General features: G+C 37.9%; 1 protein-coding gene across 1 annotated transcript in view; it reads right to left on the minus strand.

Annotated features, from left to right (window-relative positions):
- The window catches only part of GRID1 (glutamate ionotropic receptor delta type subunit 1), a 543,246-nt gene that overhangs the window by 109,866 nt on the left and 410,075 nt on the right, over positions 1-23,305 (minus strand). The window contains exons 5-6 of the mRNA XM_059821260.1: positions 15,665-15,718; positions 1,931-2,104 (exon numbers count right to left, since the gene is read on the minus strand). Of these exons, the coding sequence (XP_059677243.1) occupies positions 1,931-2,104; positions 15,665-15,718 (228 nt within the window). The remainder of the gene's footprint in view (positions 1-1,930; positions 2,105-15,664; positions 15,719-23,305) is intronic.

Here is a 23,305-nt window from a genome sequence, read left to right on the forward strand (position 1 = left end):
TTTTCATTAATTTAGCCAGAACAAAGTTAATAACCCATGATGTAAAATGTTTCTTTTTTTGCTAGCTTGTCAAAAACACTAAATTCTCCCCTATAAAAATCTTACAGCTAGAGGCTGACAGAGATTAGCTTATTCTTTGTCAAAGTCATTAAATACCAACAACAGCTGGTAAGTTACCTTGACAACAAAGAATTATTAATATGAGATTGCCCAAGGGAGAATGCGCCAGGGATTTCCAAACTGTGGTGTTAATCAAACGACTTCAGAACAACGCAAGGACTCGGTGCTGGCAGGCGGTCACTGCCTCTGGTGGATTCATGCAGCCTGACATGGAGCTGGGAGCTACTGCAGCCTCTGGCAACAGGGGTAATTTAGTGATGTACTTCTGTACAGCAAAAGGTCAAAACTATTTTTTAAGCCAGAAAAAGGAAACAGACGATTGAAAGCACCTGAATTGCAGGACCATTAACAACATGTCAGTCATACTTGGAAATTAATATGAGCTGTATGCCCACAAGGTGTTACGTAAGATGTTTTGGCAAAGCCTCTGAAAAAAATGCAACTACGGAACGCTTCAGATATAATTGCACATGCTAAAAGCATCCTATATTCAATCTGTAGAAACTTAAAGATAACTCAAGATATACTGGGGGCAGCTAATTTGAGAGATCTCGCATGTGCCTCCAAGGAGGAAACATCCATATCCCTCCCCCTCAGAGGATTTCAGTCTCTTCAGCTACAACTTTTTAGTAGGGCACAAATAAGTAAAAAAACCATCCCCATCTATGTTCCTTGGAAAATCTTGACCTTCTCTTCCTGAGAAACTCCCTACCTCTCCTGGTTTCCCATAAGCCTCACAGTTTGCTCTTCAGAAGCTCTTCCAAGCCATCACACGAGTTCCCTCTGGAAGGACCCCTCACCCCATACCACCTTCGTGACCAGGCTGCAGCAGCCCAGACTGCCAACAGCCGCCTCCCCGCAGCCTAACCAAGCCCTTTCTAGACTCCCTCTAACACACAACACCCTCCCCTGCCAACTCACAGGCTCAACCGCTGTGTCCTCACTCAATCCATCTCAGGTTAAGACTAAATTTGCAATAGAAGGCTTCTAATCAAGCTTATATTCTCGGCCTCACTGAAGTTTTCAGTTTTATCCAACAGCTTCAACAGTGATAAAAATGAGACTCTTAACTGTATCTAAAGTAAATCAGAAACACATGGAGTCCCATTGAAAGACCAAGACCCGTGTTTCTAAATTATTGCACTATCCTTGAAAATAGCATCTAAAAATATATTTAAATCACTGCAAGAAAAATTCTGATCTCTGGGATAAATTCCAGAGAAAACTTGAGATGTTGCTTACACCAGAGTCAAATCTGTTACCAAAATCTGGAACTTGAACTAGTAGTGCATATTTCACACACTCAGACGATTATCAGCTGCTAGAGACTTCTGAGATTATTGAAATGGGACAGATTAAATATATTGGCTGGATTCAGTCCATTTAACTAAATATGGAATGCTCCACAGCCCAATACCTATCAGAGTTCTGTTATCTTCATAGATTAACTCCTTCACAACAGATGTCTAATAGGCATAAATATAATAAGCAAGCAGTAACACCACAAGACTATAATAGCACAACCTTTTCTTTTGTCAAATAGAAAAAGATTCTTCAGAGAATGAAATACGCAAAATCAGCTCTGAGTTAGCACAACCACTTGCTGGTACTTCATGGACATAACATCACATCTAAAGCACTTAGTCCTGGGAAATAAAATAAATAATTAATTCAGGAAAAGTTGACCAAAGGTTACATGCTCAGGTGTATCTGTATTGATTTTATTCTCCCTCCAAGTTAATACAGTCACAGAAAACTATCTCATGTCAAATTCCTAAGACAGACTTTTCTGCTGGGCACAGCTACTGACCTGCAGCATCTGAAGATAGCCTTCCTGTGGATCGCACAGCAGTGATGATATTCGGTGATTGTTCCTCATGCATCTCTGATTGTTGTCCCTTGAGAGAGGGAAAATTTGCCGGATAACTGTCATCCTCCCCAGAGCACTATGTACCAACTCTAATATTTCATTATCGGTGATTTCCTGTGAACGGAGACACAGTCTTAAAAACGTATATTTGTCCAGACATTTTATATATTCCTTTCATTATTGGATAATTGGTTTTAAAAACACAATAGAAGAAAAAATTTGCAGATTCACATGCTTAGCCTAGGCTAAATGTTCTCATTTTGTGTTTAATAACAACAATGGTATTTTTTTATGCATCATCTGAAACAAAAGAAAACAGCTTAACACAGTACCATCTATCTTGGCAATACTAGCATACTGCAGAGGTTGTTCCTCATAGAAAATCACCAAGATGGTCTCAATAGGTTTCTAAGTAAAAAACAAGAGCCTTCAAACCAAATTTATATAGAAAGAGTTTTGGTTTAACAGAATAGAACCTCACTACATACTCAGAATAAAACGAGAAATGGAAAACTTAACCATCTTTAGGAAATATGGCCCTTACACCGTTACAAGAAAGTACTTTTCCTGTAAGAACAGTAGATCATTTCTGCAGACTAATCCTGATAATGACTCAAGGAAGTCTTTTGAGGTTATTCTGTATTACGAAATAAAAAATAGGAGAAACTTCATGGAAGGGATTGACACATTTATGAGTGCAAGTTTCTGCACACAGAATAATTTGGGTTAAGATATAAGGAGATCTCAAGGACAGGCTGCTCTTCTTTCCAGGCTTCCCACTGTCTAAAGCTTTTTTGCAGACCTTCCCATGTCCCAGCCTCCTAATCCATCCTGGGACAGAGACTGCATCTACTGCCCTTATATTGCAGCTGAAGTCAACTCAACTACATGCTTTACGTATTTTGTATTTAAAAAGAAAGCCACAAAACCCAAACCCTCTTTTTTTACCCGAGGATAAATAGTTTGAAAATCATGGGCTTAGCTGATCCTGAAATCATAACAGCAGTACAACTTGTGATGGTTATTTCCTGCCAGGAGTTCACTATGAGGAAGGACAGGCAGTGGCACCGCTGGCTGCATTCGTTCCCTCAGGCGCCTCCTCCACAGGGAGCAGCTTTACATCCCAGCTCCTTGCCACTGCCACCAGCAGCATCTGCAAGTCACATCAGCCCATCTCCAGCACATGCTGGCTGCCCCAGCTGCACAGCTGGGCCAACCCATTGGCACAGGGCTGCTCTCAGACCCTTGCAGGGTAGGGGGCTGCAAATAATTCATGTTGCTGTTCTTACTCGGTCAACAGGGCTCACACCTTGTGATGTGTCATCACCAGAAGTGAACCTGGCCCCGTACTTTTAACATTCAAGGAAAAAAAAAAAGTGTTTTCTTGCCATTTGCTCTGTCAAGCTGTGAGTGAAATGACCATGGGGTTATTATAATTACTTGTTATGGTTGACTAGTACTGTAGCTTTGGCTCATTTTAGTCCTTCTTTGCTGATTTCCCATCATTTTTTAGGAACATGAATTTTTAACTTTGCAGAAGGTGAAATTCATTGCATTAATGACAGACCAACTGGTGTGCTGTGAAAACAGAAAATCAGAAAATAAATATATTCTTATAGAAGCCAAAGATTTTGAGTCTTAATAGAAAATGCTGGGTGGCACCTGTAGCCTTGCAGGGAGACACCGAAAGAGACCCGCAAGCTCTACAGCTCCCTCCAGACTTCTGCCTCGGATTTCTTTGCTGTGGGGCTGAGGGGTGTTAAAGCCACACAGTGTGTCTAAGCTGTGGTCTGAGGGAAAGATAATTTTATAGGATAGTTTTAACTCGCAACCACCTCGACTGCACTCCTTGGCAAGCAAACTCAGACTGAGTGGCTGGAAACAGAAAAAAACCCAAAGATCATGAATCATCCAAACCTTCAGTACACCTCACACCATGCACATTTTGTGTCCTCCCCAAGTGATGCACAGCCTTTCAAATAGGTTTCATAACCTGCATCAAAATGCTTGGCCTGAGACATGTAAGCCTATGCATAGCAGACCAGAACTGCTTCCTCCATGGGATTTCCAAAAGTAAGGTAGTGGAGGAGATCAATTATGTTAGACACATTAACCCAGGTTCTTCTCACTTAGCTATAGGCACCAAGTGAGTCCTGAACGCAAAAGCCTAGTTACTGTACAGCCAAAGAAGAAAAACGGGAGCCTCTGGAGGGAAATTCAGAATCTAAACCGGGCTAAATCTGACTCTGAAATTGCCACCTTTTTCTCTGTGGACAGAATGCCGCAATTCAGTACGTAACGCTAAGGGGAACAATGCTCCTGTGTTTTTTTCAGCAGATGGACATTCACACCAGCAAATGATCCATTCCTTTGAGAAACTGCGTTCCTTTTCAGAAATGTAAAAGCATAGGAAAAAAAAAAAGTTGTTGTTGGAACAGCTGGGAAGAAAAGGTCTCTGCCTGCATTTTTGAGCTGGTGCTTTAAAACCCAAAGGTAACTATGGGCCTTTCCTTGCCAGATCACGGGGCAGTACAGCCACAGGCAGCATCACAGGGCACCTTGGGCAGGTCCAGGAGCAGGAAAGTGTGGCTGAGTGCCTGAACCGCAGAGGAGAGCGGGTCACCACCATGCTGCACCAGAGTGTCCTGGCTGCAGCTTCCCTGGCCAGGGGACTGCACCCCTTCCTCTTGCCTGGCACAGGCAGGCCCTGCAGATTCGTTTCCAGAAAGCTCACAGCAGCACATGAAACGTTAAATGTCACATGCAGAAAGGTCACCTGCATTCCTACTGTGATAAATACGGGGGGGGGGGGGGGGGGTGTGAAGAAAAAAATAAGGGAAAAAAAAAGCAAAAAAAAGGAAAAACAAGTATATGTGAAGTTGGCTCTTAATTTTACACCCATCAGAATAACAGCATATATCCAAAAAATAGTTCTAAGTCACAGGGGAAAAAACATTTCACACTAATCTTACAATTAAAGTCTATTCATCTAGTTATTTGTTTAAAAGTAACACGTTTTCTTTCCTGTACATGATATGAAAATTTTCTTTACACTACGAAACTGACAACTAAGTAAATAATTTCTTTTGGTCCTAGAGGGTATTTTTTTTCAAACAAATGTATCCCCAATTTCTAATCTTGTTCTTGGATCATTACACAGCGCAAGGCAGAACACAGTAATTACCATTCATACCATGCGTGAATGCTGTATTCTAAGTGGAGCTTATCAGTTGGTTTGGCCAGGCAAGCGCTCCTTGCAAAATTCCATATCACATGCCCACTTTTTGGCTTTCATGATCCTATGATGTTGCTACTGCAAATGGGGTAAATCTTTACTTAATGTAGATGGCAGCTTCTGCTTGTTTCAGGGATATGCTTTAAGGAAGGTTAAAGAGCCTAACTCTCTATTGCTTGGCACCTTTAATAACAGTTTGCACTCATTCCTATAAACATTGAATTTCTTGAATGAGGATGGAGGGAGAGCACTTTACCCAGGGATAAAAGATGTTCTCTTATCTAAGTGGTCTTATCCTGGATTTTTCCTTTACTAGGGGAAAGAATTTGGCTATTCCCTATAATTCAGGGAGCACTTAAATATTTTCGCAAGCAGTCATAAGTGTAAGACTGACTATTCACCCAGGCTAGTAGTAGTTCTAACCGTCTGACTCAACACTGAAAGGGTTTTCCTTTAAACACTGTATTTTCTGTTCATGTGGCATATCAATGACAAAGTTTACTCTTCAAGAATTTGTGGCATTCATTTATCTATTTGAACACAAATATTGGTCATTGGGGAATTCATTTATCTATTTATTTATCTGCACACAAAGAACTTCAGTTAGTTTGTAATACCTAGCCATATTGCTCAGGGGAATATTTAAATCTGCTCTAGCTGTGCTCAACTATCATAACACAAATTGCAAAATGAGACAATTATGTTTCACATTACAATCTCTATTTTCCTAGAGGTAATGACTGAAAATTATAAACTTTAATGAGATTAATAATTTAAAGAACCAAAAGGGTTTTCCAGAAAGCCCATCCCTGAGAAAACTGGAGGATCAAACGGAATGGCAATGAAGACAAGGATGCTCATGGAGGCAAGCTACGGATTTATGTAGTGTTTTTGCACTAGGATTAATACTGTTTCTTGGGTTATTCTAATTCCTCTCAATGCACTATTTACATCTATAAAGGGACACTTGTTCACTTGTTGAAAATCCAGAAAACGTCCTTCAATTAACTGTTTTTTAAAACATTCATGACAGCTTATCCTGTAGATAGATTTATTCAATTTTAACATTATGCTGGCTTCTCTGCATCCCATATGAACAGATGTGTTCATATATGTGTGTGTACACATATGTATATATAAAGTATAATCCTTTAAGGCAAGGGCACAATCCATTTTTCATAGCATAGAATACATTTTAATACAAGTCTGCATGACCAGCAGTCCATGCAGTCCAACTCCTATCCTCATTGTCCTCCTACATGTCCAAGACTACCCTCGCTTCTCTTCTTTTTACCTGATGCTCCTAAAATTCTCTACAGGGGTATATTTATAATTTAATTGAATTAGCTCTATTTCTAGATAATAAGGACCCTGCACTAGGTGTCCATAAGTCTTTCTTGGATTGTAGCGAGTGCCTATACAGTAAAAGATCCTCTGATTTAACAAAATAGTATTCCACACTAAAAAGTAATTATCTCAGGGGAAAAAAAAAGCACTCAAAATGATAGTTATCAAGAGCTGGACGAACCAAAAAAGTCACCATTCATTTTAATGTGGATTTCACTGATAAAACAACTCATCAAACCTAATCTAACCTTGCTCCGAGCTGTCTGAGACTCTTTCTATGTAATTCAACAGCATTAGAATTAGGTTAATTCTGAACCCTACTGAATTCTTTGAGCAGGATGGAGGTCCACATGCAGAACAGTTTCATGTATAGGTATACCTTTCAAGCATATATAAGAAAATGATACATTTTTGTGAAAATAAAGAAAGAAATAAAAATTCTGCAGTGTAAAAGATTGCAGCCAAATGAGAGAAGCAAGATTTTTTGGGGCAAGTAGTAAATATAGAGTACCTGGAATGAAATTGGAATAAATTGTAATTGTAAATTGTTAAGTTTTGCATTGAAATATGTCATTTGTTAAATCTTAAGAAATTTTCCACAGTGTTCCTTGTATTTCTATTCAATTTTTAAACTTTTTTTAGTTTGCGCATTTTTGTAGAATTTGAAAAGATCTTAGAATGCTTGCCCTGCTTGCATTCGTAAACTATCATTAAAACGTCTGCTTTTTCCCCCCCCCCCCAGGTTGGACTCGATGATCTTACAGGTCTTTTCCAACCGTACTGATTCTGTGATTCTGTGATTCTGTGAAAACCACTATTAGCAGAAGCAATGGAGCTGCAGCATAGAAATGGAAAGTAAGAAATACGTCACACCAGGAGAGAGATGATGGGACACTTTCTCATCCCTCATATAACTAACTGCTCCTACAGACAGTGAAACAGTGGTGAAGAGAGACCTATGAAAACAGCAGAAATATGAGAATTGAGCTAGAGTCCAGATTTGCAGAAGTGTTTTTTTACTGAATGCTCTGAAAGGGGAAAGGAAAAAGCAACAATAATCAATCTTTTTCTGTGCTTTGTTCTGACTCATCACCTAGGTTGAGTTTGGGAAAGTTTTATTCATCAGCTGAAGATCTAGAAATTCATCTGCTGGCAGCACCACCATCATCATTTGGAAAGTGTCATCTGTCCAAAAAGGAAGAATAAGGTCAACTGCTGCCCACAATTTTTGACTCTCATTCAAGCGATGTGGATAACATCATCTCAACATGGCTCAGAGCTCCCCAAGTCCCTTAGCACTCTAACTTTCTGTCTAAGGCTTCTTGCCACTGATGAAACATGTGACTCTTGCTATATTGCCAAATTTTTTTATTACTTCTCCTGCAGAAATTACAAGACCTTTTCTTCCTTCTTCACTTCTCCCTCAACCTTCTTCTCAACTATGAGGGCTTCTTCTGACAAGCAGAATTGGGAAGAATTTAACTAAATACTTTACAGCTGCAATTGCTATAGTAGTTTCTCTGTGCTTACTGCCTCCAACTTTTCCAAACCAGGATCTTTTCTGTGGATTGAAAAGAGAAAATATCCAAAAGCATCCTTTTCTGGATGTTAATTAGAGTTTAGTTTTCTTTTCCAATTAAAGCTTACAAGAATTGCAGCTGTCTTCTGACTACTGAATATTTTGCTTTCCTATGGATTTGGAATCTGTATAATACTCTATTCCTATAGCTTTATGCTATTTATTTCGGATTTCTTATTGAAAACAGATTTTCACCAATAACAAACTGGTCCCTGACTTTTTTAAAATGAATTTATGGTTAGCACTGTACATAAGAAGCAAAATAAAGCTATTGATGATTTTTTAAAAGCCCTAGTTATTAAGCTCAGGTTAGTACCAGAAGATCAGTTGGCTTACTAAATTCTATCAATAAAAAGGCATCTTTGATTTTGCAAGAGCTATTACAAATACAACTTACCCTTCTGCTATCCACCCTGCAGTGTTGCAGCATAGGATATTTAGTTGATTTGTTTGTTTGTTTGTTTTTAAATGGGACAAAAAACAGCTCAAGCTTTTCTTAGTGATAAAGAAATGAGCCCCTATTCAACCTTACAGTCAAGCTACTCTGCATAGCATTAAACTATATGTTGAATTGTGCGATACAGAAGTACAGTCACCTACTGTGCAGTCCCCATGAACACACACAAACATTGGAAAATGTGCTAGTGCATTTATCGGGACAATCAAGAGCATGATTCCTCCCTCCTTTACAAACCTTGATTCTGGAAACATTACAGTAGTCGATGGAGAAATGTACCAGAAGAATGCATGATACTTATTTTGCAAAATAACAAAGTTTTTCTTTATTAGGAAGAACTCCTCCCTTCTTTAAGTGTTGTGCCATGACAAATACCCACATGGGTTGGCACTTGATCTATGAGGAGGATTTCTTTTTCCCCATAGTACATTCCTTTCCTACAGAGAACCTGATGATTTAGACAGTAAGGAACTAATGTAATGAAATTTCCACTATTTCTCCCCACTATTCCCATGATTCCAGTTTGAGAATTTAGAAGTGAATATTGTTTGAATTTCAGCATTTGTTATTCCATATGGTACAGAATGTGATAGTTCTAAGACTGAAAAATCAGGGTAATAAGAAGTTATTTTCTGTTAATAACAAACTCCCCTTTGTATCTGATCTGATGAGGGTTAATCTGAATCAATGAGAATCAATTCTATGGAAAAGAACCAAATCAAAACTGTAGTTAAGTAGAAGCTCTAACCTTTAGTTTTCAGACTTATTTTTTACATTTTATAATGAAATCTATTTTTAAAGCACTGAAAGTACCAGTAATTCATTACTAGGCATCTTTCTATCAAAACTACATACAATTACAATATTCTCCTCCACTTCACATGACTGATACCAAGAAATATGATGCTAGGTTCATCCCTGGCTAAGTCAAATCACTGGGGCTACCAGTGGATTTGGGTGTATTTGGCTGACAGAATCTAATCAAACGCAATTGCTCTAGCTTGCTCAGTAGTAGACAGCAAAGGATGAAGTTTCACACTGATTGGAAATCAAATATGAGTCACAGTTCCCATAAATTTCATGTTTGTCAGCAGAAGTATTGAAGGAATTATTCAATCAGAAGTATATGCAGTGACTATTTGTACAAACCGTCACTATCATACCCATATTGAAAAAAGATACGTGGAAAGACCTAGAACAAAAGGTGCAGATCAGAAAATACCCGGTGGTGTTCATAATACAGTTGTATTTGTCTTTTCAAACTGAGCTCTGAAAATATTTAGCAGACTTACATAATGTGAGTAAGAATGCTGAAAAACGAAGAATAAAAAACAATAGCAGAACCAGGTGTGAAGACAGAGAGATGATGAGATGGAAGAAAGTAACCCAGGAAGTTGTTCCTATTTATTATCATATTTAGATCATAAACCATTTCCCAATACTCAATCTAATTTTTACTGCAGAATATTAAATTGCATTTCCTTTATCTTTCCAGAGTGAACATGTGATCATATTATTCTTTTAATTATATCTATTCTATTGCTATATCCTTGCTCTATCTTCTGAGTTTCATAGGAGACAAACCTAATTCTTTCAGCCTTTCCTCATGGGTCATATTTTACTGAGCTTTCATCATACTAGGTGCTCTCCTTGGGATTTTGAAAATTGTTCTGCGTTCTCTTGTTTTGTTTTAAAGTATCTTACCCAAAACTTGCAATACTGTTCCAACAAGGCTAAGTTGATGTCAAGCAGAGCAAAATAACTGCCTTCCTTGTCTTACAAAGGGTGTTTCCAGTAACATATCTGAGGACTAGATTTGCTTGTTTTTCAAGACCACAACAGTATTGATTGATATTCTGCTTGTTATCCACAAGGATTTTGAGTTGCTAATGCAGATGCTTACCAGCTATACCTCATTTTGTAGCCACACCCAAAGCACTCATCACTTCTTTATATTGAACCTCATCTGGTGAAGTGCCTCAGATTTATCTAAATGAGCTGGAAGTACTACAAAATGTTTTTAAGTCTGGTTACAATTAATAGTTTCTATAAAGCCAGCATCAAGTCAGTAAAACGATTAGAACCTAATTTTTCCATTAAGTAATCACCTTACACTTTCCTTTATCTTCTGCTATATCTAAACTTTCCTTGTTACTGTTTATGGCCCCTGGTATGAGTCATTTTGCACCTCAGCCTCATTTTATAGTCATTTACTTTGTCACACCTTTACAGTCCTTAGCCCTTTTTTCACCACTTTTTCATTAGAATTCCTCTCTGATTTCAAGATCTGTAAAGATAACCCATTGGAACCATAACAATACCTTATTATGCCTTCATCTTCGCAGAACTCCATAGTTCTTTTGCCATCCTTTACTCACCATATTATCTTTCCAAAAGCACTACTAGTTCCCTAAACTTGTGAAGTTGGAGAATCTTTTTATTGATGTCCATTATCCCTATTCTCTTTTTCTGACTTCTTCCTCTTCTTCAAACAGTGCATGCTACCATCTCATGAGCACTTTCACGCCAATTATCTTCTGACTTCCTTAACCCATTCTTCCTTAGCCATAATGAAATCCGAACTGACAGCTTCCTTAACTTTTTAAACATGTAGGGATAATATTGTCAATCTTGTCTTGTCCCAACATTACTTTTTCAACTTCCAGGGAAATTGAAATCCTCCATTATTTCCATTTCTGGACTTTAGGGGAATTTATATCCAAAATGTACTTCCAAAAAAGAGTCTTCCTCAGTGTACGTCTTTTGTGTATTTCCACGCAGCTATTCAGTAAGTTTGACCTGCCCCTCTCCTTAGCTTCAGAGCAAGCATGTATAGTTTGCACATGCAATGCTACCTTGTCCTCTCTTCATCCCTACCTGTCCTTCACGAAAAATTATCTCCTATCTCAACCATTAGCCTTGTGCTTTGTCCTACCATGTCTTACAACTTTCAATTAAACTTCTGAATAGTGATGAAAGTTTGTTGAAAAAGAAATTTAAGGAAGGGTGTGACAATGGTGACACAACTCGTTTGAGTTATCAGTCAAAGTCAGTACCCATTCCATTTCCACGAAGAGTAGTTGATTGCTTTGTGTACTTTACTGATTTACCTGTAAAAATAATGAATGTTTACAAACTTGGAATTAGAATTAAATATATTGATATTAGGGAATAAAATATCTGTTTAGTTTGAATATTTTAGGGGGGTCCAAATTCCAGTGTTGCAGAATATTTTTTTTTATCTTTCTCTCCCCTTGGAATGCAGAAAATTTCAAAACCATGAAATGTCCCAAAAAAATGGGAAACATGGTTTCTAGTGTTATTTATACCCCTAGACCTACTGCTGCTGCTAATAAAAAAGCAGACACAGACTTCTAGAGCATTGGTCCTAGTACAACCACATAGAAATTCAGTTTCAAGTATTGCTCTTGTGCCTCTCCCACAGACATATGCCCTGGGCAATGCACAGCATTTTCTCTGAACAGGCAGAAGAGAAGGGGAGAATTAGAAATGTCAGGAGCAACCGACAGAGATGCTTGATGTCAGGCACCAAAAAGAAAGAAATGTAAGAGAAAAATAAAAATAAGAAAGAAAAACAGGAAAAAAGACAGAAAATAAACACAAAAAAAAAGGGGGGGATCTACAACTGTGCCAGTCACACCACAAGAGGAAATAGGACACATCTATCAAAGCTGGCTGGTCACTCCATCAACACTTAAATTCATAAACAGCAAAGGTATAAGCAGAACACCAGATATGTTCTAACAGATCTTCTTTAGGGTCAAAATTGCTGGTCATTGGCAACTCCGAACACAGTCAATGGTAATAAAATGTTTTGGACTATTCTGGAGACAAAGCTAAGCATGGACTGGTCATTGTTCTGAAGAATTGTTTGCTTTGGCAAGGATTTATACAGAAATCACAAATATTCTTGCTTTTAAAAAGCTACTTGGCATGTTTAACCCAGAATTCAGGTAGAATCACTACCTAAACAAATGCAAGGAATGATTTAGTATTTCTAGATGAATAAAAGTGAAGATGATGAATATAAATTTAAAAGGGGAAGGGTAGTTAGAAATTAATTTCTTTTTGTTCCCTCAAATCTCCACTACTTTTGACAGCTTTGCAAGTTTGTAATATAAAATGTCTGAAATGAGAAGAGTAGACACACTTACAAATATGTATTTTTAAAACAGTAAGGTTTCTATGACTTTGGCTTCAAAGAGGACATATGAGGGCACGGTATTGCCTGCAAAGATGCATCCCTGTGCATTCTTTCATCCTGAGAGACTTGCCATGTAATGTTTCAGCTTTCCAACCCCATACAATGAGTCCAACTACCAATTCACTAACCTTTTTCTAAAGGTGACTGAGTCCTTTTGCACCACCAATAGCATTCAAATTGAACAGATACCTCAGCACAGAGACTGGGGTTATCAGAAACTAGCAAATGCAGGATCTTGATAGTACAGCTCTGTAATTTGAGACCAACTCTTATATTCCACATTTGTTCATTTGCTGTGTAATAAGCTTACCGCCATACAGTTTTAAGTTAGCTCATCACAAGCTTGGTGGTGTTGCCTACCTAACAAAATTAAAGTGATAAAATATGTTTGAACTCCAAAAGTTAACTCCTATGCTACCATATGGGACAGAAGCACAAGGAAAAAAAACAAAACCCCAAATGTTTATTGGATTGTCAATACAGAGAGAGTAAAGTAGATTTAGTTCAAGAAAGACAATAATAAAATCTCTTACTGAAATAATACTGTGCTACATAGTCATTCTTACTATAGCAAGATACATCCAAGGTTCAGACCCTCATTGGCTTGACAAGAGGTGGGAGACAGAGCAGTTTGTGAGAAGGTGCTCGAGACCGGTAGACCTCAGTAGTCTTACCTGTACCAGGCGCTTAAATGGTTCCCTGCAGTAAGAAAGGCCTAAAGACCCTGTTTACAATCCAATGCTCTTAATACAAGGAACCTCAATGGAAACAATTGTCACTGCGTTCTCTTCCTACTACTGTCCCTTCAGGTCAGTTAGCCCTATACCTCTCTTTCCTTGCAATGGGATCTTTAGGTCACACAGCCTCCGGGAGTGAACAGAAGATTGTACAATCCTCAATCTGCCTGGGAGAAAAAAGATCTGGCTAAGTAGGTGGTCCATTTACAGAATGGACTACATCTGGCTTGTTACTCATGTGGAATTACATCAAAAAGAGCTGATTTGACTGTTGGGAATTGAAAGTTAATTCCATTCTGCAAATCACAGCACCAATCAACATCCAGTCAAGGAACAACATATTTCCCATCAAGTACCCATGCAGTTCTCACTGATAACAACTGGAAACACGTACATGGAAAGCATAATCAGTCTGTTCTCTTGCTAGCATGGGGGTATGCACACTATTAAATAAGAAGCAAGCCCTAAGGAACCTCCATCTTTCTACAGATACATCCCTGTGGATACTTAACATATCTTCTTTTCACAGTATCTTTAAGCACACGAAGACCAACACTTTTCTGTTAAGAAAAGGATAATCAACACATTTCTTCCTCTTCCTGCCTGCAAAAAATTCTCCAGTTTCATGAATTTGAAAAGTTTCTGTAATTGTCTGTTTGAATTTAATTGCATTTTGAGGTATTTATAAGTGTGTGCGCTAATATTTTTCACTAAAAATTTATACTTTAGATTTACATTTTGCTATCATAGCTTCCCTACCGAGTCTCTAGCCAAAAAAGAGAAAAAATAAAAGTTCCCAAAATAAAATCAGACTCGACACCCTGTGTATGTGTATTTATGCACATTTGTGCACGAGTGCCAAGGGTTTTTATTTGTGATGTTACAGATTCAGGCTTCATGAAGTGAGTTTTAACATCTGAACAATAACAGCAGCAATAACAAATTCACAAATGCTCCCTCTCTATAAATGTTTAGGGAAGTATGCACTGTATTACCTTTATGTGAATATAAACACTGACTTTCTGGGCATCTTGCTGATACTTTGTAGTGGGTCATTACTGCAGCTGACAAATCAGGAGGTACTTAAATGTAACAAGGACTAGAAAGAATTTATAAAGCCTTTATAAGCAGAGATTTCACTTGCTTTCCCTAACCCTTATTTAGTTACAGAGCCTTTCTAATGCCACACAATACAATTTCTAGTTACTATTAAAAGTAGCCTATCCAAAATTATTAGCTACGTGCAAAGAAAGAAATGAGAAATTAACAAAGGAATTGGTTATTATATTAGAGGCTATGCATTTATAACATAAAAATAAAACAGTGAACACAGTACTTTCTAACTTAGCTATTTTACTATCTTTTAATGAATCATTAAGAAAACCAGAAATATATAAAATCGTGCCATTTATCCTGCACAGTCAGTGATTTATAAATTATTATACATGGTACAACATTTCAAGCTTTCCATTGATTTTTAAATATGAGTCTGCACTGATTCCCATTAGGGCGTCATGGTGCTAAGGTAAAATAAATAATCATAGTAGCAGGACAGGATACCATTTGCTGCAGAGAGGAAATATCACATTTTAAATCTATGCTATCCTGGATCTTGGCCAAATCACCAACATAATTCCGCACTAGAGAAAACCTGCATATCATGTAAATGCATATTTGAATGAGCTAAGCCTGCAGCTAGCCTCAGTGTTCTTTCCTCTTCTGGTATCTGAGCACAGGCTTTCATAGTAGTGAAGGCTGAGATTCTGGGAGATAGAGATGCATGTATTTGAGGTTTCTTTTGAGATATTCTCTGCTTCCTAAATAGCTAATGAAGTAGGGTCAACATGAAGGCAAAAATAAAGTCTCCCAGCTGCTGTAAGGTATATTGGAAGCTTTTTTTGACCTTTGGTAGTCAACCTATGCCAGTTCAACTGAGACAGACAAGCAACGACACCACAGAGCTTGCATCTTGTACCATTCAAAAAGCAAAAATGCTAAGTGTGTGCTCAGTTTCATGTGTGTCAAAACATATTAAACAAAAGGACAGTGATGAGTGAATGTACCAAGCTATGTTGTCTCTTTTGACTTTCTTACCTCATTTACATAGACCCAGTGACTATCCTTTGATGCAAGGTTGGTTTCCACAGCCTACAAAAATAAAAAGAAATATAATAATAAAAATAAAACATGTGAAACATATTCCAGAAAGTACTTACATAAAAAGGTACTATAAAGGTCATTTTGATTGCTTTTGTTGCTATTGGCATTGTTTCAGTACAGTTCTTTTCATTTCTTCCACTGCTGCTTCATGGAACAGTCTTATCGGTGGTAGTCACGTTTCTCTGACTTCAGTATCTAAAGTACCCCGTACCGGGAAGATATCCCCTAGATGTAACACAAAAGCATATTGGAGCAGGGTGGTACATCAACATGATAAGGGATCCTATGGTGAACAACTGCACATAGAACACGCAGTTCATGAGATTTAACTGCCATATGATCTATCTAAAGCATCCCAGTAAGCTGGGTTTCTTTTCAATATGCCTCCCGAAATATATTGCCTCTGCCTCATTACAACTCAGATAGTTTAACTGTTAGCTAACCTATTTAATGAAAAACACCACTCCAAGACACTCAAGTGAAGTTCGTATGAATCATCCTCTCTTCAGATTTACATAAGACCCAAGAGGACGTTATGATTTGGATATGATATGGACACTTTTCTGGCTTCCTGGTGTGGACTTAGATGATCACTACGTATTATAAAGAAACAGCCCATCTCATTGGACAGCATATTTATCCAGACACATATAACCCTCATGGTTCATTAAGATGCTAAAATTGGGAAAGACTACTAGCACAAACAGCACTACTAGTACTGAGGACCTCAGTGGAAGGATTTGGCAATATACATAAAAGTTTCTAACTGCCTTCTTTGTCTGACATAGAGAAGCTCACTTCAAGATACTTTATAGTCTAATAAAGCAATATCAAGCATCAAGAGGTGTACACTGCAGTGATAATGATATTGCTAGTGTCCTGCTTAACACACAGTTAAACAACTATTGTGGATTCATCTCACCTAATAAAACAGGACAGTCCCAGCACACATTTATATTTCAGGGGCAATTCATCACACAAAGTTTTGAATGTCTCTGCCTTCAACCACTTTTTTCTTCTGTGCCAATACGGCCCCATTTATTGAATAGATATTCTTATCGCTGTGTTATAAGTGGCCCTATGAATCAGGGAAATGGACCTGGTTAAAAAAACAAGTACAGATGAACAAAATCCTTCCAATTATTGTTTCTTAACCTGGATAATTTCTGCACCCCGTTCATCGTGTGTGGCTGCAAAAACAATTGCACTGATACAGAGAGACTCTGTAGACTGCGGAACTGGGCTGGGCAGAAACATCATCAACCACCTTCTTCTCCAGAACACATTTGCATAATAAGCCTCTCAGATATTTAGCGTCAGATGGGATGAATCACCTTCTCTCATATCATTGACTACAGATGACTGGCTTAGAATAAACGCCCACGACTTATAAGGCTGCAGTGAAATGACAAGATATCCATCCTTAATATAGGCAAAGGGAGTACTGTCACCTGATCCTAGCAAAAAACAAACCAAAAACTGGCTAAGTAGCCAACACCAACATTTCTAATACTACTCTTCATTTATACTGTGTTAAAAAAAAAAAAAAAAGGTATAAATTTCTTGCCTAAGTAACTGTGTTTTAAAACTTTATTCATTTGTGCAGCCTACACGAAACTAAGAGAAAAGTGTAGGCAACACACATACCTCAATGTATTTCTCATGTCCACAAGGTGAAGTAGTCCTTTAAAGAGACAAAAATCCCGACAGAGAAACAGCAAAGAAGTCGAAAGAGGCAAATCAACACAGACAGGGCACAGTATTTCTCATCATCATCATAAACAGTATTATGGGAAATTAAGTATTCCTGGTGTCAAAGCAGATGAGAACCACTAGAGACAACATTTCTGACAAGATAATCCTCTCCTAAGCATGCAGTGAAAAATTATGTCCCTTGGTAATTGTCTCCCTTGCATTTCTTTCAAGCTGGCAGGAAAATTAAACTGACCACCTAATTGAGGAATCGCAGCTATTAGGAAAGCTAGCAGTAATGAAAGTGAGGGCAAAAACTTGGAGATTTTATCCCTATTCACCCCTCTAACATATTCAGACAAAGCCAAAATAGCCAGGTGCTGTAACATATAGAGGAAAAGTAAAGTGCTGCCAACATTAGGAAAGCAGAACTAAATAATGCTCAGGTGCAGAGTTACTGCATTGGCTACATTTTGTGATTTATCTGCAACAGCGAGCAATTTGTATAAATAAATGCTAAGTCTGGGGGGCTGCAAGAGCCAGGGAATTTGAAATGAATTATTGTAACTCATTCTTCTGGGTTCACATATCTGGGCCAAAGTTTTTAAAATGAGATGCCTAAATTTAGGTTGCTAAGAGTTTATCTTTAGTCATCAGAGTGCTAGACCATTCAGCACCTCCTACAGAAGTCAATGGCTCTGCACTCCAAAAGCCTGAAATGTATTTAGAAACAGAACCACAGGTAGGCAAGTTAAATTTCTATAAATATCTTCTGTTTAGAGCTGCAACACATGAAAAACTAGCATGAAGCTTTATTCTAAACCCAGACATGCTGAGAGGAAGCAGAAACTTATTGCATCTTGTGTTTCAGGTTTCGCACCATATTTACACACTTGCTGTCCTAAAGAATCCTAAAATGAACTACTGAAAGTCACATCTCTGAGGTTTCAACCTTCTGATAGCACTGGTGTGTTGGAGGTGTATTGCTAGAGGCTCATGGAAGTTAAGCAGTGTGAAGAGCAAGGTCCTGGAGACCTGTGGTATCATAAGCAAATTTATTCAGAATTCTCAGAATAAGGAAGAAATTACATATGTTTGTAACTTATGGAGTTTCTTTTTCTTTAAAGAGGAAAAAGTATCAGCACTTGGGAGATGGTGGTCACCCATTTTTAATTATTCAAACTGTTCAAGACCTTGCCATTTGTTTAAGCTTGTGCCTCCATCCAATCAAAAAAAAACCCAAAACATTCTGAAGGATCTATTACAGCCTATTTCATAAATGCACCCTATATTAAAGAAAGCAGGCTAGGAATTTGTGTGATCACTGTGGCTGAGGAAAAGCTCTGCCATCTATTAGGGCAGGATTCATGTGCTAAAATATGTTATGGTATTTTTGTGTAAAATTATTAATATATGTGCAAAATATCCTAGTTCTTTATATACTCTGTATGTACACAGGATCTAGTTGACACTTGGGAGAAATGCCGCACAACACTTCTATCAAATAGAAAATCTGCTTTTGAGATAAACAGCACACTGGAAATTAAAGAGCATCCATCTTTCCTTTGTTTTCTCTTAGACTAGCAAATAGCTTCCACAGATTTGGAAAAAAGAGGGTTTTTTGAGACTGTATGCCCTTCCTTCCTCCCCAGCTAGATTTCAACAGCCAAATGTTAAAATGCAGAACCGAAAGAAGAGAATTATAAGAGCAGTGAATGTAGAAAACTATTTATAATGTCTCAGTAGAAAACATTTGCAATAGAAATGAAATAGTGAGACACTGAAAATCAAAATACGAACATTAAGATTTTGGATCTCATACCAGCTATGATAAAAGAAAAGAATAAGATGCTTCATGAAAAATTATCAAAGATATTTTCATGTATATGGCTTTGTTTACTTTTAAAAGTATAACTTAAAATAATTTACTGCCAATAATCCATGACAACATTATTTTATTGGACTACAGTGAAGAACAAATATTTACATTGCCTTTATGAATAAGTAACTTGGTTCATTATTTTATCTAATGGCAGTTGCAGGATTAAAAGGAGAAGTTAGGAAAGTAAGCAATAAAACCTGCTATGTTCAGAAATAAAGCAATTCTGCAGGGGAAAAAAAAAAAAAAAAACAAACCAGAACAGAAACAATCCTTTCCTGACCTTCTCAAAAAATCTGCAAAGGAAAATATTTCCAAGCATATAATGGCTGGCTAGTAATAGGGGAGGCACTTTTACACAATACCTGGCTGCTTTGCCAGGGTCAGCACCTCGGTCTTAACAGCAAAAAGCAGGCTGTGTAGAAGGGAACATAGGGATGAGTGTCCGGACACAACTCAGAGAGATGCTGATGGGTGTTCAGACATGGGCAGACTGCGTTCCAGTGACAGCAGGATGTGCTGAAGAGTTTAGGCTTACATGCATCTGTGTTATAGTTACAAACCTGTTGTCTCCTTACTGCGTACCCAGGGGAACAGGCAGTAGGAATGTCTGGAAGCCCCATAACCAACCCCAGGATCCTAGAAGGAAATGTCTTGCAGATGGCAAACACAGATGGTCCTGTTGTGACTACATTTTTGGAAACAAGGGCTGCCACCCTGAAATTCATGATATAAAAGAACCACCAGAGTGTTTTGCTAGGAGGGATATCAAAGTAGTAAAAGGTATTACTTGCACATCCTTTATCTTAATAGTGAGGATAAAGAACATCATAGCTTTCCAGAAGAAAAATGAAAGAGAGGCTAAACTGGGGAGTTCACAGTTAGAAAACAATTTGGAAAGAGTGTCCTAAGAGATACCAAAAAAAACTATGGCAACAAAGTTGTTGCCAACCAATGACTAATTACAGCTGGCAGCAGAGAGCAGATACACCTGCAACACGGCGAGTGCTCTGTGGAGGCACGGGCAGATACACCCGACCATCTCAAGACCACAGCTCGGGGAGCCAGGCCCCATTACACAACTCCTCCTATGCAGCTGTCTTCCAGCTTGCAACCCCACTGCAGACCCCTGCCAACCAGACAGACTGCCCGTGGCCAGCTCCCAGGACGCTTACAGGGGAAAACCAGGCGCAGAGCGAGCTAGCCAGTGAGCATCTGAAGAAAGAGCATGCAGGAGACCTGAGGCCTTTTTAGAGACCAGGACGGTGGGGGATGAGGTTAGGAACGCTCAAGGCCAGCTTTACTACTATGAAATAACTAAAAAAAATAGATATGCCTTCATCACAGGCAAATATCACAAATCTCTGGTTCTTCTGAGATCATTTGTCATCTTTTCCTTCATATTTCTAAAGCAACCAGCATGACAATGACAGATAAACCTCTTTTTTTCTCTTTTTTTTTTTCTTCTTTTTTATTATTTATAATGACAGTGTAAGTAAAAAAGGGCTTGGGAAATTAGTCATGTCTAAATCTCAGCTTTTCGCAAATCTTTCATAAGGGATCAGTCTTGGCCCTTACAATTCATTACCGGCTCACTTTACATTTGCCACTGGACAGGTTTCAAAAGAAAACTGTTTCCAGCTCCTGTTGTCCCAAGCAAGGTTCTAGCCAGTGGCCTGCTTCCAAAAGCAGCTTTTTTTTTTTCCCCTTCACATCCTTGGAGAAATTATTGAAATACTGTCTTTTCTTCCCTCCCTCCCCCAAGAAAATAAGAAAAATTCTTCAGAACCATTTTGAAATCTATTATAGTAAAACAGCAATGGAAAAAAAAAAGTCACTACCTTCTTTACAGCATTTTGTAAGGCCAAGCCAAACCTAGCTCCAGCTGCTGACTTTCATTGCAGGAGATGGACTTATAATTTTAAAAATGGTTTTGTTCTTGATTTAAATGTCCAGGAAAACATCCTAGGAATCAGGGAACTGGTTTAGATCCCAAAGAAGAGATAGAGGCCAATTTTCCAATGCAATACATCAGACAGTAATTAATTGGTTAGTATCAAAGTGCACCTGTTTATCTGAGAAGCTTTCTGTATATCTTGGATACAAATAAGTTAAGATAGGAGATATGAAAAAGGCAATTCTGGTAGAGCAGATGGGTTCAGCCTATATCCACTAGATACCCGACTTATATTTAGAAACGTCTTCAATTAAAATAGTGCAGTTCACATCCAGGAGTGACTTGCATAGGTAATAGAACTTCACAGAAAAACAATTACTCTGTAGCACTTACTGAGATTCTTGCACTTCATTAGACCCTTTCTTTCCTTTGCTTTTTAAATAAATACCTCTTGGCTCAGTATCTCCAGAGGAGCATAAATCCTATAATGTTTAATAGATAAAAATAAGTAAATAAAATAAGCATTACTAGCCACAATAAATAAAGTATTTATAAAAGCAATTTTAAAGAATCTCCTTATTATACTTACACTGTACCAAAGAATATTCCAAACTGATATTGTTTCTAAAGCTTAATTGGTAATGGTTCCATTAGTACAGGGATTAAAATGAAATTTTCCAGGCCACAGTACTGCATCCCAACTCTAGATGAAAAGTCATAAAATTAAGACATTTTGGACTAAGAATCTTGAAGAGAAAAAAACCTCAGTTGCGGTAAACTGAATCAGGACTGTAAGTTTACTTTTCTCATTTAATACAGGTCAATGAAAATTTCTAAATGTCATTTCTAAGTGAAATATTAAATTCTTCCTTCTCTAAATGGTGAAATGGGAATTTAAAGAGGTTCCATGACATACTGTTGCCGATCAGAAAATCCACTGAATCTGACCCTTTCTTAGTGAACATTATTATCCATTAAGAATTTGTATTTTCAATAAAAAAGGTTTTGCCAGAAATTCTATATTCTTCCTTTTTCTGAACATCTTCCTAAATATGTGCATGTACACACTTTTTAAAAAACACTTAACAGGTTCTCTGAGTCCCTGTCTTTCTGTGATCACTACCTCATGTCAACAATACAGTTAATTTCCCTACGCTCACAACAGAAGCTACCAATTCTGAATCTTGCTACATATTAGCTTTGTACAAGTGATTAATGAACCACAAGCATAACATGCTTTTAACATCCACATTTCTTGATAATTCACGTGCGTATTACTTCATTCTTGGTCTACACTTTATAAACATATTACTAAACCCCGCTCAGTGGGGACTTTTTTTCAAGTTATCATGCACTGCTACATGAAAACATGAAGCCTGATGTTTCCTTGTTACTCTTCTGCAGAACGGCATTGCTAAGAAAAGCTATTCTTCCCTCAGTGGTACTGATGAAGCACAAGAAATTATTGAAAGGCTATCATGAGATTGGATGGTATTTTAACTGTTCTGGGCTCCTCCAGTAGAATAAGTCTATATACCCAGCATATTCAGCTTGAATCTCCCACAAAAGATAGGTCACATCAGTCATATAGATCTCTATACTCTCCTACTCAGATGTCTGGTCAATAGTCTGGGATAGCTACCCGGTGTTCTTGTTCCCCACAAACTCTGTAATATTTCATTTATGGTCTCTGTCCAAACCATATGAGATGGTCCTTTCTTGACCTCTGTCTCAGTTCCTCCACAAGCTGAATAACTCAACCTAATAAAGGAAAAAAAGAGGGGAAAAAAAACAAAAAGAAGGGAAAAAAAGGAAAAGAGAAAAAAAAGAAAAATACAACCCAGAGCAAATTCCTAAATACCGTCCACAACTGAGTTCCATTTTCAGTTGCTAATAAGACATTTCACGCAAACAGGAGTAAATATGACCCAAACCTTCACCAGCTTTTAGCACACACCCCTACAGTTGATGAATGCTAATTAGGAGTACATGACATTTTGCATCATATGATTTGATAATAACCCAAACTGAAATATACTAATGATATATTTTAAAGTTTGTACTGCACTAGTTGCCTGTTACTTAGGTTATAGGTGATCAGAAAAAA

Source organism: Gavia stellata, chromosome 9 (assembly GCF_030936135.1).
Source record: "Gavia stellata isolate bGavSte3 chromosome 9, bGavSte3.hap2, whole genome shotgun sequence".
Lineage (NCBI taxonomy): Eukaryota > Metazoa > Chordata > Aves > Gaviiformes > Gaviidae > Gavia > Gavia stellata.